Source organism: Nuphar pumila, chromosome 17 (genome assembly GCF_984573655.1).
Source record: "Nuphar pumila chromosome 17, dmNupPumi1.hap1.1, whole genome shotgun sequence".
NCBI lineage: Eukaryota > Viridiplantae > Streptophyta > Magnoliopsida > Nymphaeales > Nymphaeaceae > Nuphar > Nuphar pumila.
Window position 1 is genome coordinate 8,413,351 of NC_143265.1, and position 22,208 is coordinate 8,435,558.

At 39.3% G+C, this 22,208-nt stretch overlaps 2 protein-coding genes across 2 annotated transcripts; one reads left to right on the top strand and one right to left on the bottom strand.

Moving 5' to 3' along the window:
• Positions 1-1,061: 1,061 nt before the first annotated feature.
• LOC149811556 (adenosylhomocysteinase-like) lies at positions 1,062-5,125 on the bottom strand. Its single transcript, XM_089993746.1, has 3 exons — positions 4,281-5,125; positions 1,935-2,471; positions 1,062-1,528 (listed from the first exon to the last, which is right to left on the bottom strand). Exons 1-3 carry the CDS (start codon positions 4,989-4,991, stop codon positions 1,319-1,321), a joined length of 1,458 nt encoding a protein of 485 aa, XP_089849872.1. The 5' UTR covers positions 4,992-5,125; the 3' UTR covers positions 1,062-1,318.
• Positions 5,126-16,590: 11,465 nt separating this feature from the next.
• Positions 16,591-19,782, top strand: LOC149811557 (serine hydroxymethyltransferase 4). Its single transcript, XM_089993235.1, has 4 exons — positions 16,591-17,349; positions 18,427-18,817; positions 18,900-19,001; positions 19,343-19,782. The coding sequence occupies exons 1-4, from the start codon at positions 16,672-16,674 to the stop codon at positions 19,585-19,587; spliced, it is 1,416 nt and encodes a 471-aa protein (XP_089849361.1). The 5' UTR covers positions 16,591-16,671; the 3' UTR covers positions 19,588-19,782.
• The last annotated feature ends 2,426 nt before the right edge of the window (positions 19,783-22,208 follow it).

Genomic DNA, 22,208 nt, shown 5'->3' on the forward strand with positions numbered 1-22,208 from the left:
TTATAGATTCAAAAGGATATTAAGATCAGGTGAGAGGCACCTTAGATGGATTACCTTTAGAGGTGCCTTTGATGCCATTCATCCATGTGACGGATGGGAACCCAAACACCATATATATATATATATATATATATATATATATATATATATATATATATATATATATATATATATATATATATATATAGCTTATATATATATAGCTTATTTTCACAGACGGGTCCCACAATAAGTTTCGGATCCGTTCATAGTCTAATGAACGCATCTAAAACGCAAAAAATGAACGGCTGAAGAAGAAACAAAAATGATGGCGCTTGGATCCAATAATACCGTCAGAGGTACCTCTGACCTAATAAGCTCTCGATTCAAAGCGGCAGGATATGTCATGCAGTGAGTGTACTTTAGAAAAAATCTTCCCCCTCTTTCCCAAAAGTCCAAAGACCGATCACAGAGGAAAGGAACCATCCATGATTGATCAAAGAAAATTGATATATATCCCAAACGAGTTGCATCCATCAATGGCTGAAAATCTATGAAGATCTAAAGCTCAATTAGGCAATTTTACACACTGAAGTTGGGTGGTTTCTCTTCACATTTCACCGTTTGGAGGAGAAACACTTTAACCTTTTGTGCACAGAAGGCATTTAAGTAGCAACGACGTTAACAAGAAACTTTGATTACAAAACACCAAAAATTAAAGCGGCATGATTGAGGTCGTCACCAAATGAATATAATGACTTAAAGAAAAAGAGAAGACAAGATTTGTGGAATTTCCATCGGGACAACAATCACAGTGGTGCTACTCGTTGATGAATCTGGATCATGTGCAATCGATTACATTGCACAAAGTGCATGTGCCGCTGCACCTGAACACCACAAATCAGCTGTTGGACCTCACAGCTCACAGGCTGTGTTAGAAAAATGAGTGGTGGCCAGGTGCAGCGGCACACACACTTTGAGCAATGTAATTGCACCTGATCCAGCCTTCTGGTTGATGATACTCGCCTGTCTGAGACAAGCTATATCTTCTGTAAGACGACCATGTAGACAAAAAGCAAAGAGACGTAAACAGAACTAACATGTAAATAAGGATTACACTCATACTCTAGTGGCAATCAGATGTTGCACATCTGCAGCAACACATGAGTCCTCCACACTCTTATTGGAAGAGTCTCTCCACATCACCCCAAAAAAACAGAGAAAAGCTTCTCCAAAATTACTTGAACTAGCCATGGAAGCCTCTAGATTCTAAACAAGGACAGCAAAGCAAAAACTTGATGTTGGAAGACATAAAGATAAGTAGGAGCGCCTTCGTTGCCTAGTACCTGTAGTGTGGTGGCTTGTAGGGACCTTCCACAGGCACACTAATGTACTCGGCCTGGTCGGGGCTGAGTTTGGTTAGCCGGGCACCAAGCTTGCCCAAGTGCAGAGCCGCGACCTTCTCATCTAGGTGCTTGGGCAACACGTAGACCTCCTTCTTGTATTTGTCAGTCTTTTTCTCCTTCCACAACTCGAGCTGTGCGATCACCTATACAAGAACCAGATCATAATTAACTAAATGAACCAGCAAGAATTTGTTTTACAGCTTGTTAAAACCCGTTACAAATGAATTGCAGTTAGGGATTTGGGTGCAACCAGATACCCTACCCGAATCAGTGTCCATTATGTGGGTTTCGTAGCCAAATCTGAATTGGATTAATAATCAGATCCGGCTTTGGTATTAAGTTTTGTTTACAAACCCAAAAGTGAATCCCACTAAAAACCCAACATGATTAAGTGTAAATACCAGGTTTTAAGCCAGTCAGATCCGGGTTTGGTTTTATCTTTTTCATCCGCAAACCAAGACAGACTTGGTAATGTCTAGATACAACCCAAACCCAAACCGTTTACATCCCTAATTGCAGTGACACTTTGATCTTGGAACTTCATGTTACCTGGTTAGTGAAGGAACAGGACATGACAAAGCTGGGATGTCCAGTGGCACAGCCAAGGTTCATTAGACGACCCTCAGCAAGGACAATGATACCGCTGTTCGTCTCTGGGAAGACCCACCGGTCGGTCTGGGGCTTGATGGTAATGCGCTTGACTCCCGGGTATGTTTCCAATCCAAGCATATCAATTTCATTGTCGAAGTGGCCGATGTTGCATACGATGGCATTGTTCTTCATCTGCTTCATGTGCTTCACCATGATGATGTCCTTGTTGCCGGTGGTGGTGACAAAGATGTCAGTCTCAGCAACAACATCCTCGAGGGTGAGTACTTGAAGACCCTCCATGAGTGCCTGGAGAGCACAGATGGGGTCAATCTCTGTCACAATGACGCGAGCACCTGCCTGTTTCAAGGCAGCAGCACAGCCCTTGCCAACATCACCATAACCACAGACCACTGCAACCTTGCCAGCGATCATCACATCAGTAGCCCTCATCAGCCCATCAGGCAGTGAGTGTCTGCACCCATACAAGTTGTCAAACTGCAAACAACAATCACAGTCTGTTAGCGCACAAACAAGCTCCCCAAACATTTCTATGCCAAACATGCCTAAAACTTCTAACAATTTAGATTAATCTACATTGGCTCCAAATATGCCTAAAGTTTGCAACAATTTAGATTAAACTACATTGGCAACAAATGATATTTCTCATCATGAAAACGTAACCTCTACTCTGAGGTTTGGTACTACTAAATTCTCTGTGTGCATGCGCACAAGTGATCATATGGATGTTGGAGAGTGGGGATGACCTTCACTATGAAATGGACAAGAAAACAGAGGAAAACCACAGCGCAAAGAAGTGTAGTTTTTTTGAGATAAGAAAACAAAAGAGGAGGAAAAAGAAACAATGAAACCTATAAAAGATTTTGATGGGGAAGATAAAAAAAATCAGCCTACAAGAGAATGGATATTGATTTATTTATACCATTTTACAGCAAGCATCGCAACTCAACACAGATGGTTAACATACATATTGGTTTGAAAGCGATGGCTACCCCTTAAGAAGTGTTTACACACACCTCGTCATGGAGAAAATAACAATTTGGGAGATTGCATTGTGCACTATAATCGCTTAAATCAAGTCTAAATCGATTTATATGTACATGGGATGGTTTGGGTTTTGATCAAATTGGATATACAGAACAAGTCATTCATGAACATTTATTTTGATGTTGGGTTCATCTAAGGTGGAGAAGACATGAAAGAATATAACATGAGTGTATTTCTTGGGACCCCATTGTTGTTCAAAGAATGTCGATATTTTTCCTTTTTTTTTTGGAGAAGACAAATAATGCCGATATCATGCAGTGTCAATAGAAATTTAGAAAAGTAAAAAAGGACAACGTAGTAAATGGAAAGCAGTAGAATCACTTTTCTTTCCTAGTCAGGATGTGAAGCCTCCCAATTTTTGAAAAAAAATTTCAATGGCCACCAATTAGGGATACCCACTTGTCACATAACCATGTAACGGTCAGCACAAGTCAGACCCCAAGAGGGTCCCCTTATAGCCGTTACTATTTACAAAAGTTAATGCAAGATGCAATTAGATCTAAACAAAACAGATCTTGATGTATGCTATAAATTTATGGCTAAAGTACATAAATCAAAACTATGTTCATAAAAATTGCAACACGAATATAGATCTTGCTAATTACATTAGTCGTCCGGACAGATCCAAACTAAGAAGTAGAAGGTTCCAACCAACCAATGCTAGATCTAAATCATGAAAAGAAGAAGTATAATTCCCCAGACATAACCCTAAAAAAACCCACACAAAATTAAGATCCACCAAATTTTATGAAAAATGCTCGAGATCCTGTCGGTTCGGGGTTTGTTCTCTCAGATCTCAATGCAAGACTATACATCTAAATGAACTTTAATTTCAAGAAATGGGCTAATACAAGTGAAAAGAAAACAAAATCAATAAGCTAAGATGCACTCAAATGTATAGTTAGACAACTTCAGATCTAAGATCCACACAGAAATATAGTTAGAATAATTCAGATCTGGTGAGTTCAGCGACTAATTGAGGCAGATCTGAACTCAGGCTAGAAAAATCTGCCATGGAAAATCCAGATCTATACTAAAAATAGCTAAAATTCTCCAAAACTTGCAGTACAGTAGAGAAATATAGCTACAGAACTCCGGATCTGGAGATCTGGATACTCCAGATACGAAAATTTAGAGATTTGGCACAAAAGTACAGAGATCCGGCCAGCAAGAACCAGATAAATATACGTCAATCGGAATAAGAAGAAGAAGAGGAGGCGGATAGTAACTCGTCTTTACCTTGCTCTTTGTGACGGAATCGTTGACGTTGATGGCCGGGAACAGGAGCGTGCCGTTGGCCTGCATCTGGTAGAGCCTCTTGACGCCTGTGGTGGTCTCCTCTGAGACGCCGACGAGCGTCTCCTTCATCTTGTGGTACCTCATCGGATCGGTTTTGATCCCGTCGCGGATCAAGGTGAGCACGAGCTGGAACTCGGCGTTGGTGGTGGAGGCCGGGTCGGGGAGCTTCCCGGTCTTGGCGTACTCCTCCTCGGCCTTGACCCCCTCGTGGATGAGGAGCGTGGCGTCACCGCCATCGTCGACGATGAGGTCGGGGCCGCCGCCGGGGCCCCAGTCGAGGGCGCGCTCGGTGCACCACCAGTACTCCTGAAGCGTCTCCCCCTTCCATGCAAAGACGGAGGCGCTGTCGCGGGCGATCGCTGCCGCGGCGTGGTCCTGCGTGGAGAAGATGTTGCAGGAACACCAGCGTACCTCGGCGCCGAGGGCGGTGAGGGTCTCGATGAGGACGGCAGTCTGGATGGTCATGTGGAGGGATCCGGTGATCCTCGCGCCCTTGAACGGCTGGGACGGGCCGAACTCGGCGCGGCTGGCCATGAGGCCAGGCATCTCTACCTCCGCGAGCTCGATCTCAAGGCGGCCGAAGTCCGCCTGGGACATGTCCTTCACCTTGTACTCCCTACCAGAGACCGTCTTCTCCACGAGGAGGGCCATCGCGACTTGGGAAACGCAAGGGAGAAAGAAAGGAGGAAGGAGAGAGTAAGGAAACAACTCCCCTTTAGTATCGGATCTGGAAGGGGTTTAGGGTTTGAGGCAGATGAAGGAGAGGGTGATGATAGCTATTTATAGAGAGTGGAGTGCAGCAGCATGGGAGCAAAACGGACGCCGATCGGATCTGGAAGTTTTTTTTGTTCCTCTTGAGGGCATCAATGAATGAGGGAAATGACGAGCGAGGACGAGGAGAAGGTTGGTGAGGAGAGAGAAAGAAAGAGAGACACGTCGGTGAGTGGATCCCGGTCGGATCGTTGATGGCTTCTTATGAATCTCTCTTTCTCGACCCGACTCTTGACGAGTTAATTCTCTATAGGATCCATTTGGATCTATTTTAATTATCTGGTTTGGATCTTAATTTAGAGTCATTGGTTGGATCTTATTTAACATCATATCCATCTCAAATCCGTAATAGGATTAGGGTTTTCAGGGTTTCTCTTTGATTGCTATAAATGTTCATATCATAGAGAGGAGAGAAGGAAAATATTGATAATTTTTAAAAAAAAAAATTGCATTTTATGCTGATTTTGATTAGTTTTTGCCTGATTAGTCTGTAGTTGCGTTAATTAGGGTGTCATTTGTTGCCGGGTTCATAAGCGAATTGTTGGATATGCATCATCCTTCCTCTCTCAATTTCACTAATGAACGTTCTATAATTGATTAATTGTTATTTAATAGTAACAGCTTCTCTGCTATTCTTTATTTCTATGCATTGAAGCCTTGGGCAGAGAAGAAAAAAAAAAAAGTGGGCCATCATTTTAAAATTGAATTTTGGGTGTCAATGAGTCGGTTATGACCCGATCCTGATCCGTACTAGGTATGAAAGGAGGCCCAATAAGAATTCTAGCTAAACCTATAGGGTCCGATTAATATACAGACCTTGTAATGGTTTATGAAATTTTGTAGCAAACTGTGATCTGACCTAAGTTATGATTGAGATCCACAAATTTTCAATGTGAAAAATAAAAAAAGTGTTGTTTTACTATGAGCCATGTCTAGTTTATCGTGTCTTAATTGGACCTAAGTGATGCTTTTACCAATGGTAGGTTCACTCAGTCCTTGGTTCGGATCAACACCACTTAATTAAAACTGGGTTTGGATCCATTCATTTATGCTAGGATCCGGATCCATTGACACCCTAGTTTTTACACAAATGGAGACTTAGGCAAATTGGAACTTTCCAATTTGATTCGATCAGCCTTTATCCAGCTGATCTTACCAGAATTGACAATCCAACGATTTCCTCAAATATCGATATTCCATTTTTATAACATGTTTAATGCTGACCAAATATTTGAATTGATCCTTTCCAACTACTTTTGTCAAGATGTAAGCTCATTGATGTATGCTTGGGATGAACTTAGTACATAGAATAGAATGATGTTTTGAATTTTTATTCTAATAAAATGGCAATCTAGCTCCATATGTTCAAATCACTCATGGAAAACTTGATTGGTTGCTATGTGTAAAGCAGATTGATTATCACAATATAAGTGAGCCGGTTGTTGGCAAAGAAAGTTGGAGAGTATTCGGCGAGCTTAGTAAGCTTTCTTGCTCAATTGCGCTATTTAGACAACGAAGGAGTCTTATGGTTGTCTCGAGGTTCATGCATGAACTCTCGTGATGAGTTATGGTGAGATATATGAGTCATCCCACAAGTCTTCTCTAAGAAGGGAGATCATTTAGAACTACTCCACTGTGATTCAGTTTCAATCTTTGATCCATAAACACTTCACTAGGACCTAGTCTTAGGTAACCTTCATCTTTCAAAATTTCTAAAGTGTATTTTTTTTTATCCAAGAAAATTCTTTCTTTTGATTTGGCCACTTTAATATTGAGAAATATTTGGGTGTTTCTAGGTCCTTGATATAAAAAATATTGATAAAAAGAAATTTTTTTTTTAGCTTTGCCACCATCATTTCATCATTTTTAGTGACAATAATGTCATCAACATAGACAAAAATAATGGTTTGCTTGTTTCGGGAGAACAAAGAATAATTCGCAAGTGACTATTTAAATCTCACTTATTTAAGGGTCCGAGAACATTTTGTGAACCACTGTATAGAAGCATGTTTGAGCCCATAAAAGAATTTATTTAGGTGATATACACATTGTTCCCCTTTAATCGAATATCCAAGAGAAACTTTCATATAAATTTCTTCATCCAAGTCTTTATGCAAAAATGCATTATCGGTATCATGTTGGTGTAGGGGGCAATAAAAAATAGAAGCAAGCAAATCAGCATCGCATGGTAATGAGTTTTGCAATGGGAGCAAAGATATCATGATCTTTAATCTCTTCAACTGGGTATAACCTTTTGCAACTAGATGTGCCTTATATTTTCAATGGAATCATTGGATCAATAATTTACTTTTAATATTCATTTCAAATCGATTAGCTTTTTTCTATAGAGTTATTTGGTAAGAGTCCAAGTGTTGTTCTCCTCTAATGCCTTAATATTGGACAATATGAAAACAAAGAAAGCAAAATATTTTGATCTTATTTCGGGTGGATCTTTTGGATCTTTTGGTTTTGGCCTTGAGAAGTAAAAGGATTTGGCCCATTATTCAAGATAAATTCATTCTCAAGTTGAATTTGCTCAAGTAGCCCGGTTTGATCGGTTGAAGGTGGGTTGTTTGGATTTTATTCTAGTTCATTAGGTCAATTTTGTTTTCAACTTCATAGTTTCTTATAACTACTCTTTTTTTTTCCCTATGAAAATAGTTGCCTTTTCTACTGGCAAGAAACAAACATCCCTGTGAGAAAATGCAGCGCCCACACACTCCCTACATGGCAGTACATTGGACCCTTGGTTTTCTGCAAGCAGTGTGTGATTGCCACATTTTCCCGTGGGGCTCAACATTTCATATGAAAATGAGAAAACGCATGAATTTGCAAACAGCTTGCCCCTTTTCATAACCAAGGAGATTCCTTCCCTTTGTATTAAATTAAGCATATGCAAATGCATTTCTCCTCGAGGGCATGGGACAAGATTAAGCATCCCATACCTAGAATAGTATTAAAATTATTGGACCTTGCTTGTAGGTGGAAAACTGTGGGGTATATATGTTTCTCAAGATTGCTCTAAAGCTGGATATTAATGGGATCCATGTGGGAAATCATTTTCAGATATATAACTTCTTTGATAGCTCTAATACAAAAAGAAAAACAAGTCAAGTTGGCTGGTCCCAGATCCATCTCATTGATGCTTAACTGCACCCAAATACAGTTTCTTGTTCCTTGGCAGTGTCCTTGTGCTAAGCCGGTAAAAAAATTTGTTGTTAGATGTGGGAATGCAAAAGGACCGGATCCGGTATGGAAGTTTTATGATTTTTGGCTGTATCGACCCAATTCGGATCCAACTTTCCTATGTATTTAGCTTATTTGGATCTGATCCAACTTTCCTATGTATTTAGCGCTATTTAAGATGTGATCTCCCACTCATTTTCAAACTAATTAATGCTTATGGGAAATGTTACCAGAATAAAATAGAATTGGCTTGAATCTGCCGAATCGAATTCAATGTTTCGCCGTTTTTCTTAAGAACCGGCTGAATCGGTTTTTCTGTTTAGTTTTTATAGTAATTACAATATTTATCAAAAATACATATTAAACAGATTGGATATTTGGCAAAAAAACAGATCGGATCAGGTACCCAGCAAAATCATAACCCAAAGCCAATTTGTATATTGCTTGGGTCAGGTTAGTATTGACCCGAATATTATTCAAAAATTCAAGTTCTGTTCAGACCGGGTATCCGATGCAAACCCAGTCCATTGACAGCCTTACGAGTGAATGAGGTGGTTTTCTAAAAAAACATTAACATTTGCTGCTCTTATAAGGTATCCATATTGATCAAATTTTCACATTTTCACATGGTAAAAAAAAATAAATGATGCCATAAATGTATGAATAGCAATTTAAGTGTTGCACACGAGTATCGGAGAGTAGGGATGGAAGTGGACCGGGGCCGGGGACAAGGTCTCCACCCCCGCCCCCTTTCAAAATCCGAACCTTCATCCCCGCCTCCATCCCCGCACAAGGATGGATTTTAACCTCCATCCCCATTTCATGTCCTCCATCCCCGGTCCAAACGGGGGCGAGGCGGGGCCCTGTTTCCCCTTAGTCTATAGTCATCCCTTAAAGGATTGGGGATGGGGCGGAGCGGGGAAAAGCGTAAGTTCATCCCCGTACGGGGATAGATTTTAACCTTCATCCCCGCTTGCATCTCCGTTTCATGCCCTTCATCGCCTGTCCAAACGGGGCAAGGTGGGGCCACTGCCATCTCTATGGGAGAGCCTTGTAGCGTGTCATGGTAAACCTGTGACAATAATGCCAATGAATGAAAATGAGGTGTGTTTCCGTTTCCCTTGAATGGAAAATTTTGGATATTATTATTGAGCGGGGCGATGGTACCATAAAGATCGTTGGCCCTACGCTTAACATTTACAACTGACAGTAATAGTGAATAGAAACACAATAGGACTTTGTTATTTATGAAAGCACCAAAGCAATTGCCAAACCTCCAACTGATAGGAGGTCAGATGGTTGGCCTGTTTCTGCAAGTGGCATTGTATTATAGCTATCAAAAAGTAGGTTATTTTGAAAACAATGCATTGATGATGCATATTTCTTTTCAATGCTATTAGTAACTGTATTATATATATCCCTGCTAAACCAATTTGGTGGTAAACTGCATGCCATAAATGGGGTTCCAGCCCCATAAATGTGTTGGGCATGATCAATTTACTAAGAATCCACACCTGTATCATGTGTTTTCGATTATAAAAATGTTGTTTGGAGTCTCAAAAATTTATAAAGATTTTGGACCATTGATTTTTCGAACCTTATAAAAACCCACAAATGTGTTGGAATCAAACGCTTCAAGAGCTGATTCCTCTAAAATCAAGTGCATAGATCACATATGTAGGGTCAGAATTTAAAAATAAAATGAAAAAAGCACTAAAACCCCATTTAATTAGCACGCAGTTTAGCACCAAATTAGTTTAACACGGACCCATTACTCTCTCTCTCTCTCTCTCTCTATATATATATATATATATATATATATATATATATATATATATATATATATATATATATATATATATACACACGAAAATGGGTATGTGCTAAACCCATTTGGTGCTAAACACCATGCATAATGGGGGTTTCAGCTTATGTGGTGGTTTCGTCTTTATAAATGTGTTGGGCATGGTCGATTTACTAAGAATCCACACCTGGATCATGTGTTTCCATGAAAAAAATGATGCTTGGAGCCTCTAAAATTTACACTGATTTTGGACCGTTGATTTTTTGAAATTTATAAAAACCTGCCCATGTGTTAGAATCAAACGCTTCAAGAGCTGATCCTTATAAAATCAAGTATATAGATCACATCTGTGCAGTCAAAATTTAAAAATAAAATAAAAAGACCAAAAAACTCATATATATACATACGAGTAATGGGTCCATGCTAAACCCATTTGGTGCTAAACCGCGTGTTAAATGGGGTTTTCAGTTTCTCGGGTGCTTTTTACAGTTTCAGCCCTATAAATGTATTAGGCATGGTTGATTTACTAAGAATCTTGATTTTTCAAACTTTATAAAAACTCACCCCTGTTGCAATCAAACGCTTCAAGAGCTGATCCCTATAAAATCAAGTACATAGACTACATCTGAACGGTAAATTGAAAAAAAGCCTGAAAAAACTATTTGGCACTGTGTTTAGCACGAACCCATTACTCATATATATATATATATATATATATATATATATATATATATATATATATATAGGCCAATCTCCCAAGACAAGCACTAACTACTCCTACCAAACAAGCGTAGCCCCGTTGGTATTAACTCCATTATAATTGCACATTGTTCACCTGTTCATGTTTTTTTCTTCCAAAAATATCACATTAAACACACTGAAATCCCATTTAAATACAGTAATTAAGCTCTGTGAGTTTTTTTTTGCTAATTTCTTCTTCATTGAGTATCATTGTTATTTGTGGTACCAAACGGCCATAACTTATGGTGGTACACGCTTGATTTATATCAATCTAATCTTTGAGAGCAAAATGTAACTTTGGAAAATATTAAGCACTTAAGCTGATGGAAAATCGATTTTAGGTTACAAACGCTTATGACCTCCCCCTCTATACTTTGTGGTCATTACGGTTTTGAGATCAACCACCTTATGGTTAGGGGTGGCAAAACCTGATACGACCCGCCAATCCGCCTCTTAGGCGGGTTCGGGTTGAGCTTAAACTAACCCGTTTAATAAACGGGTTGACCCGCCTAACCCGTTTATTAAATGGGTCGGGTTCATGTTAGGGGTATGCCAACCCGTCAACCCGGTTGACCAGTTTAATAAATGGGTTAGGCGGGCGGGTCGACCCACTAACCCGTCAACCTGTTTACCCAACCCAACCCTTTTATAAACGGGTTAGCGGGTCGTGTCGGGTTACGCGTTTAATAAATGGGTCGGGTTCATGTTTGCCACAGCCAACCCGTTTAATAAACGGGTCGGGTTCGGGTTGAGGTATGCTGACCCACCAACCCGACCCGATTGCCACCCCTACTTATGGTTAGGTTTGTGATCTCCAACCTGTCTCCTCTCATCACTTCATGAGAATATGGGTCCACAATGGGTATCAAACATGTGATTAACTTTCGCACCGACACAAGGCGCTCCACTTTGTCTGGTAGGAGCAGCTAGTGTACATCACCATGTGTTGGGACGTTGCAACTTCAAATCCCAATGGTATCCTTGTATAACTTATAGGGGTCTGCCTAACCTCAGCTCTTACAAATCTATCATGATTTTAATGCTATATTACATATGGGTAACTGAAATATGTTTACCAATCACATATGTTTAATGGTATGAACCAAAAAATTTATAGGTATTTTTTTACTTCTTTTTTTGAAACTTTCACCTTACAGATGTGATCTAGACCCTTGATTTTATAGAAAGAGACTCTTGGATCATCCAATTATATGATGTATAAGAAGGATATTTTAACAGTTGAAAATCAATGACTTAATTTTTTTTTATAAATATTCAAGAATAATATATATATATATTTTTTATCCAATTACAATCATCCATCGATTTCTAGCAAAATGGACCAGGCCAAATGCATCGGCAGGATTAGATTTGCAAAAAAACATGAAAATCTCTATTCATACCAACAAACATATTTGGTTGGTAAAGGGATTCCGGTTCTTTATTTTTTATATATATATATATATATATATATATATATATATATATATATATATATATATATATATATATATATATATGCTGATATTTTCTTGAAAACTTTCTCATAAAAACTGTATTTTCTAAAAGAATAGCATGATTTTCCAAAGAACAAGACTTACCTCATTGCTGTGGGCCAGCATTTTTTGTGGTCATATTTTGAAGGGGGAAAATGCTAGGAAAAAAATGCAAGTCGACAAAGAAAACTTGGAACGTTTCCTTTCATTCCAAACATTGCTGTCAGTATCAATGTGAATCAGCCTGAATCGGTTGATTCATATGTATCGGTCAAAAATTGGTTGAGAAATCGGTACTGGACCTATTTTAGGCATTTTTAAAAAGGTTGATTTTTTTTTTTTGTTATGATCTTTTTCTGGCTCGGAACGTATTAATTAGGGATGCAAATGAGTCAGATTCAAGATGAAAGTTTTGCAATTTTTGGGTGTTTCGAATCCGATTCCAATCCCAATTCTTATGTTGTAGCTGTTTTGGATCCAAACCGTTTGCATCTTTAGAGACACTTACTCCAACCGATTTCAATCTCATCTAGCTTATTCCGAGTCACCGTATCGACTCGCTTGGTTGGTGATCCATCTAGTGTGACTTTTGTATTAAGATAATGAAAAAGTGGGTATGGTGGAGCCCACAGATATCATTTCTTGAAGAAGGGTGGGTTGGTGGTACAACGGTCAAAAAGGCTGTAAGGGTTGGTGGGTTTGATGTGGGCACGTCCAACTGACAACAGGCAATTGTGGGTCGCCCGGTCAAACCTAACGGAATTTTAGCCGGAAACACCGGTTCCGCCGGTGAATCCTCCAAGTCACTCACAAGTCATCAATATACCACAGCCACTTCAAAAGTCTTTGCACAAACAACCAGAGATGAAACAAAATAATTGTAAACTAAATAATTAACTGAAACTAAATAATCAGATGTTGGATAAACCAGATTCCATATGGGATGGTGAAAACTCATACCAGATCCACTTTTTTTCTGTGCAATCGGGTTCGTATATCCATCAAATTCGAATATTTCTTGGATTTGGTGGCAAAAAATCAAAACTATATCCGCATTTGATTATAATCTGATATGGTTTTTGACTCACCAAATGTTACCAAACGGAATTGAATTTAGTCAGATATCGGATAAAATCCGACACACTGAGATCCCTAATGCATCTTGACGACATAAGCAAGCTGTTTTAGAGTGCTTTTATTGTTCAAAATTTAGTTTCTTTGAAGGAACTTTTACAACGAGTGCTAAGGTTGGTGAATCAAAGTGTTTTGGACAATAATTACTTAGTAGATTCAAAGAAAAATAAGATATAATAAGCACAAACTTAAATGGCAAGATGGGGAGCACTTGAAATGTGATCATGTCCATGATTTCCCACTTTTTCTATAGCACTTATGTTCCCAGTTTTTCTGTATCACTTGAAACTTGTTCTTGTGACATGCAACGACTCTTAAAAATTGAGGGTTATCCTCAAGGAAATGGCCAGACAAAGGCCACCAACAAAATTTTGATCCGCATTCTAGAAAGAACTGTGGAAACGGGCCGTGATTGGCACGAGAATATGCATGACGCGCTCTGAGCGTACCGAACCACCATTCGGACCCCAACCAATGCTACTTGATGATGCATGAAATGCACATCATGTTAACAATTTTTTCATGCATTTTGTAATGAGTTTAAGGTTTTAAACCCATGTTTAGATGCATTTTGATAGTAAGGGGTTATGGTTCAAATTTCAGAGAAAATAGAGTTAAAATGAGAGAGTTATGGCTATTTCAGTATTCAGGCACGAATTTCAAGGTGGATCGGATTCATATCCGACCCAATTAGGTTATTTGGACTTTGGATCAACCTTTAGAAAGCCCAAAATCTAGAAAGACAAAGGTTTTTGCAGAGAATGCCAAAAGCAAGTTAGCCTATCAAAACTAATGGAAGGTAAGTCTAGTTACATGGCACATCCAATGTAGGAACAAGGACAAATGGAGTTTAAATACTATGATATGTTACCGTACGGTCATATAAAGTACTCATACTAAAACTTGTTCTCTAAATTTAATGCTTAGCTTTTGAACCATTTATCTCCTAGATTGATCTATACTATTTTAAAAAATATACTTGCATGTGTTTTGTTGTGTAATCTAAACTCATGAATATGATCTCTATGTTTTATTCAGTAGCGCATTAAGTATATTCATTTGCAATCAATCTTGTTTTAAATTTGTCAATGATTTCATCAATTTTATATTTATTTCTTAAGACCCATTTGTAATCAATTCTCTTGTGATCGTTAAGCAATGTTACTAGTTTTCATATTGCATTCTTTTTTATTAAATCAATTTTATCTTGAATCACTTCAATTCATTTTCTAGATTATTGTCAACTATGCATAACCTAGAAGTTGAAATTATCAATTTCATCTAAATTAATGGAGCAACACAACTCGGCTGTTAATACACATAATAATCATCCAAATAGGATTGAGAAACTTTAAACCTTTTATATCTAATTATATGCTATGAACACTGCTTGTCATCTACAATAGGCTCTTGATCCTCAGTTAATGACATAGAGACTTATGGTTCATTTAACGACACAATATGTCACATGATACATCATTTTCTTAAAGACCAAATCTTATTCATTTTTTTTTAGGAATTTGACATTCTTCCTTTCTATAAAACCTTTTTCAGGGTTATACAATCTATACTTTTTTGAACTTTTATGATACCTAACAAAAATACACCCTAATGTTTTGTTGTCTAGCTTATCTCTTAGACGTCTAAGAATTAATACATGTGGAACCAACCCCCACTTTAATAGATAAGTCAAATCTTATTTTTTATTAGCCCATAACTCATAAGGTATTAGCTTAACAAACTTTGAGGAATCTCTATTCAAAACATACATGACAATGCAAATAGCCTCTCCTTCAAATATCTTTGAAGGTTCGAATGTACCAACATCAATTGAGTCATTTTCATTTTGATTACGTCTTTTGACTCAACATGCACAAAGACCTGGCTACATAGGCTCAACATGTCGTGCTATGGTCTCTATCCATGTTAGCGTAAAACGCTAAGGGCTTACCTCTCAATCCCAAGGAGTCGCCAAAGCTTTAGCTTATGTAGGAAGATGATGCCCATGGGATTTGAACCTAGACTGCTTGTCTAACCGTCTAGGCCCCATGGAGTTGCCAAGCTTATTGGGGGGGGGGGGGGGGTGATGCTCATGGAATTTAAACCTAGACTATACATTTAACAGTCTAGGCCCCATCCTACTACACCAAGCCCTTTGGGTCTGTTCTGCACTTGCCTTTGCTCTTAAAAAAATGTTATCCTTGTCAGTATTGGAATCGGTCTAAGTGAATAGTTCTGAATCTACCAAAAAATAATTAAAAAATATTATGTGTCAATTGGAAAGTGATGTGTTAAGGTAATCAATGGGTTGGACCCAGAGATGCAAATGGTTTAGATTTGGAACAGCTAAATAAATAAGGATCCGAATCATAAGTGGATCAAGAACCGCTTAAACTTAAAAAATCCTAGATCTGACCCATTTGCGTCAGACCCCTGGCAAAAATATGATTTGGTTCCTACTAAGAGGCATTCATACCGAATCCAGACTTGGGTCTGACTAGGAGATATTGGTACAGAATCCAGACTCGGGTCCGACAGGACGTATCATAGATAAACCCATTATCGAGCCAATTAGAATTAGATAAATCAGACCTGTCTCATATCCACCCAAATAATATTTTTTACACTTTTTACATTTAAAAACTGTGGATGTTGATTGGATTTGGGTTTGGTATGACATAAACCATACCCCTTATTCGTATATTAATCGGACCCTATTAATCGGACCTCCTTTCGAACCAAACCCAAATCCCTATAAGACCTGGTGCCAGTTAGCGCAAGGTCATATACCCACCCCCATATATGCCTGGATATATACCGATTTCGTGAACACAAGACCATATCCCAACTTATCCCATTTTCCCAGGACAAGAAGCAATTTTTACCACCGGAGCACAAAACAATTTCCCAACCCATGATCCAAAATATCTGGATAGGTGAATGAATCCAGGAAAAAAAAAAGAAAGACTCCCATTCGGGTTGCTTGCACCAAACTCCCACTTTATCCTGAAAAGGGCAAAAATCTCGAAATCACCCCCCATTTCCGAAATCAACCATCCACTTTCCCACACCTCACCCTATAAGTATCAGTATCACCCCCACCCTCCCTCCCCACATCTCTTCCCCCGCCTCCTCCAGAGTCTAGAGTCCAGATCTCCCCCTCTCCACCACCATCAGCAAGCAGCATCAGAAGAAGAAGATGGAGCCGGTGAGCGAGTGGGGCAACACTCCCCTGCATCTGGTGGACGAGGAGGTGTTCGACCTCATCGAGAAGGAGAAGCGTCGGCAGAGCCACGGCATCGAGCTCATCGCCTCCGAGAACTTCACATCTTTCGCCGTCATCCAGGCACTCGGCAGCGCCCTCACCAACAAGTACTCGGAGGGGATTCCCGGAAACCGCTACTACGGCGGCAACGAGTTCATCGACGAGATCGAGAACCTCTGCCGCTCTCGCGCTCTCCAGGCCTTCCGCTGCGACCCCTCCCTCTGGGGCGTCAATGTCCAGCCCTACTCCGGCAGCCCCGCCAATTTCGCTGCCTACACGGCGCTCCTCAACCCCCATGATCGGATAATGGGGCTCGATCTCCCCTCCGGCGGCCACCTCACCCATGGGTACTACACCTCCGGCGGGAAGAAGATCTCAGCCACCTCCATCTACTTTGAGAGCCTTCCGTACAAGGTCGATCCCGCGACCGGATACATCGACTACGACAAGCTGGAGGAGAAGGCCTTGGATTTCCGCCCCAAGCTCATCATCTGCGGCGGCAGCGCCTACCCGCGGGATTGGGACTACGCGAGGTTCAGGGCGATCGCCGACAAGGTCGGTGCGCTCCTGCTCTGCGATATGGCGCATATCAGCGGCCTCGTCGCCGCTCAGGTATCGATTTTTCAGCATCTTTTCGGAGGTGTTTCTTTCTTTTGGGGGTTTTGTTGGGGTTTATTGGGTTTTGGGGGAGTAGATCCGTTTGGTTTCGTTGGTGGGTTTCTGGATCTTGGGCGATCGTTCGTGTTCTTTTTTTTTTTTCGTTTGATGGGATGCTGGGGATTTTGAGATCTGGTGTTTTGAGATTTAGATATGTTTGTTACTCTCTGCAATTTTCTTTCAGAACTTATTTTTTAGTTTGATTTAGTTTTTGTATCGATTCATGAGGTCTTGCAAGCTTGTGGATTCGACCTAAAATGTTCAATTTCTGTGCTTTGATATAGACAGATCTAGATCTGGTTGTATACGTTTAGATTTGCGTTTCGGTTGACTGCTTTTGCGGCAGGCTTCTGAAATTTTGCTAGGGACTCTAGGATTTGGCTCATCTTAATTTTGTAGATTTAGATCTGTTTGTTGATGTTGAACTGCATTCTGTTAATCTTATAGATCTTGTGTTCTTCCCTCTTGCTTTTCCGGAATGGTGGCTTGTCATTTACTACCTACATTTTCTTAATAAAGTTTTGATTTAAAAAGAATGATAATGATATAGATCTTGGCTAATTACTCATTTATTATTTAAAAGGGGAATGATAATGATATGGATCTTACCTAATTACACGTTTTTTTAAAGAATGACAATGAAATAGATCTAGCCTAATTACACATTTTCTTTCTTACATTTGTAGGTAAAGAAATTTAAGAAAATTTTGTGAATTGAGGTTTTTACTTGTTTGGTTTATCAAAGCAAAAAGTTACAGCCTCCATGACCACCACTAATTTAAGAAAGCGGACTGAAACACTGCCACTGAGTATGTGTAGGATGTGAATCACATGTATAATGGTTGATGGTTTTGTTGCATGATGATATGGTGAAAGGATTTTGCATATGGTTGAGTCCAGATCGATGATTCTCTGTTTATTATCGAATAGCTGTTAACATGTTTATCATGTTCGAAAGTGTTCTTCCTGTTTGAATTTAAGATTTGCACTCTCTTTGTTATATAACCATGAACCTGTATTTTACTGTTGCAGGAAGCTGCAAACCCATTTGAGTACTGCGACATTGTCACGACAACCACCCACAAGAGTCTGAGGGGCCCTAGATCTGGCATGATCTTCTACAGGAAGGGCCCCAAGCCCCCAAAGAAGGGCCAGCCAGAGGGTGCGGAGTATGACTTTGAGGATAAGATCAACTTTGCTGTTTTCCCCTCTCTTCAAGGAGGTCCTCATAATCATCAGATTGCTGCATTGGCTGTGGCCTTGAAGCAGGCGTTGCAGCCAGGATTCAAGACCTATGCCAAGCAGGTCAAGGCCAATGCAGTTGCTCTGGGCAACTATTTGATGAACAAGGGTTACAAGCTTGTCACCGGTGGCACCGAAAACCACCTTGTGCTATGGGATCTTCGTCCTCTTGGATTGACAGGTAATGAACATAATTCCTTTATCAAGTTCGGACGATCCATGCTGGTAGATGGAACTCACCAAATTGCTTTTGTGCTTTACAGGAAACAAAGTGGAGAAGCTCTGTGATTTGTGCAACATCACTGTCAATAAGAATGCTGTTTTCGGAGACAGCAGTGCTCTGGCTCCTGGAGGCGTTCGGATTGGTGAGTTTTTAATCTACCGAGTCTGTTCTCTGCATTCATATCCCCTTCTCGTCTGGTGATTCTTGTTTTTAACACTGAAAAATCAGATCATGTCACTGACTTGGAAATGCCTTGTCTCTAATCTAGGACTGGGGAGATTGCTTGGTTTCTTTTTATGCTTTCCGGAAAACTAAGTTTCGATTCAAAACTGAAAATTACTATGAAGTGATTAGCAGAAAAAGCAGAAAGAAAAACACCAGAAAATACAATGAACAATGAGTGTTTCTCAACAACTTGGTTGTTGGATTATGGTCATGAAGTTCGTACTTCGTTGAAATGGAACTTAAAACTTGTAATTGCAGGTGCACCGGCAATGACCTCAAGGGGTTTGGTGGAGAAGGACTTTGAGCAGATTGCAGAATTCCTTCACCAGGCAGTAACCATCACCTTGAAGATTCAAAAGGAGCATGGGAAGCTCCTCAAGGATTTCAACAAGGGGTTGGTGAACAACAAGGACATTGAGGACCTCAAGGCAGCAGTTGAGAAGTTTTCTGCATCTTTTGACATGCCTGGGTTCCAAATGTCTGAGATGAAATACAAGGACTAGATGACCAGAGCTCTCACTTATACCTGTTTGCTTGTTTTTTAGGTCACGTTCCCATATTAGCTTCGCTGGTAGTGGAAGTGAAGCATATGTTTTTTTTAGTTCCATTCAAATGTTGGGAGTTGTCCAAGGTTCTAGCTCATGCTACTTAGTTTTATCTCATATTTTACCCCTTTTTTTCATTTATCTTATTGCGATAACGAATATTTCCTTGCTTCCATTCTGTCCTATCAAGTGTTTACCTCTCTCTCTCTCTCTCATGCGCGTGTGTGTACTTGCTCCCCTGCAATCAGTTGCTTTGTGCTTTCGACTACGTGGGCGATACCACTCTTAAAAATTGTACATATATACAGTGAGTTCATTTGTGGCTTTTGGTGTATTTACTTTAGCATTGTGGTGAATCTGGTTGGTGGCTTTTGTTTTTTACATGGTATCGTAACAAGGTTTGCTCTTGACTTTTGACGATTGTGTGTTTCCTTAATTTTTTGTGCTTGTGAAAGAAAGATTTTTTTGGTGATAAGTGCTCGTGTATTCGTGATGGTGTGTTCATCCTACTGCTCTCTTTTTTTTTTTCATTTATCATCTTGTTTTTCTTTTTTTTTTAATCTTTTTTTCTATTTTGTAAGGATGGATGACAATGAGAAAGTAACTATCGTACCCATGAAACTCAATGATACTAATTTTGTAACGTGGTCTTCAATAATGAAAAAGATTATAGAGATTAATTTATGGTTTTGAGTTGGAGCCTAAATTAGTTCTCGTAGAGGTAAAGAACGAAAAAGAGGTGCTTCTTGGAGATGGTGCAAAAACCAAGACTCTAGTCCTTTATCAAAAAGTAGAAAGAGTGAAGAATAGGGGCTTGCCACGTTCACGTCTTGGTTAATCAATAACGTGAATATTAAAAGAACCTCTAGTCTTGCAAAATTTGAGCATGCTAACAAAGCTTAAAAATACTTTAAGAATATCTATTCTCTTAAGGATATTATTCATGTGTGCAATATTCAAAATAAAGTTTGGATAATGACTCAAAAAGATAAAAGTATTAAGGAATACTGATGCATAGCATCCAGAGACTTTGGATCCAAATTCAAATATTCAGACTTGTTCTGAACATCGTTACCCAAGGTGATTCACATGCTTGCAAGACGTCCCTGGTCTTTGTGGATCTCTTAATTAGCCAATGCTCATCGTGCTTTTTTTATTGTCTCGATTTCGTTGAGGAATCACATTTTTGTATATTGTTTCAACGATAGTTATTTCATGTAATTTTTATTTATTTATTTTTTAGGAGTCGGATTCTACGGATCCGAATAGTTTTGGTACTCTATAGGATCTTTTTCTGGTACTAGAGGGTGTATGGGATTCAAGGATAATTTTTATTTTTTTTCGCAAATTCGCTTCTCTTTTTTGTTGGTGCAAGATCCAATTCGCAGCCTATTTGGATCTGGATCATGATCCGTCTTCATGAGAGGGGGTCCTAGGTGAAGTCATCTTGGTGTGGTCCATCTTGAACCTCATTCAAATTTTGTTGACCAGCCCAGAGCTAAAAAGTGGGTTGTTGGAGGTTTAATAACTCTTGGCAAAAATGAGGCCTTGCACGCTCATTTTTGGCGCAAGGCTTGGGAAGGCACATGGCCTCTTTAATGTGGTCATTCTCAAGCACCATGACCTTTAATTAGGGGAGGTCGACCAAGGAGAAGGAGGCTTCTTCTGCATTTTGACAAATCGTGAGTTTTGGTGTGGCTGAAATTTTTCTTGAGTGTAGATATTTTGGTGGAAGGTTGCTTAGAGAAGAATGTGAAACCGTATATCATCTTGTGAGTGTAGAGAGCGAGCTTTTGAGAAGTCATTCTCGTGGTGGATGTGATAGCTTGTTCGTGGTGGTTGAAATCTATTTCTACGGTTCGTGGTTCATTTGTGACATCGGTGTCTTCCCAACGGCGGCCATTATCATCTTCAATCAGGATATTATCCTTGGTTTCTTCATTCTAGTCTTTTGCTGTTCTTATTCACATTCGTTTTGTGATTGTTCTACATTTTCCGTTGTTAAGTTGTATTAGATCATTAGAGAGTTGCAAATACATGCTTAAAAGAGTTTTATGTGAAGAGTTGTCTCATTTGATCTTAATTTATTTCAGGTTATTGTTGTGTGTGAATGAACTCATCCCTTTCAAAAGACCAAAACACTGTTACGAGTTAACAGAGACGTCTCTGATAAAACAGCCGTGTCGGACTCATTTCTGAATGAATTTTTGCGTTCTTTAACTTTTTGAAAAGCTAAGACAATTTGCTATAACTTTGTAGTTGAACATTTTTCAAGATTCGTTCATTTAAGTCTCTTAACTTCACTATCAAGACGTCAGACTGACAAAAGTTTTTCTATCTCTTTTGCTATAGAAATTTCGTAATAGTGTTCGGTATATTTTCGTTATCAGAAGATTCTCTGCATGAAATTTAGATTTTTTTGATTTTGTGAAAAGCTAAGATCTAAATCTACATCTTTCATGTTTGGAGATTTTGTCGAATCGTTGTGTTTGTGTTCCGAAAATATTGATTTATGCTACTGTTAGTTTGCTTGGAGTTTTTGGTTTCATGCTCGTTAACTACTACCATTCTATAACTTC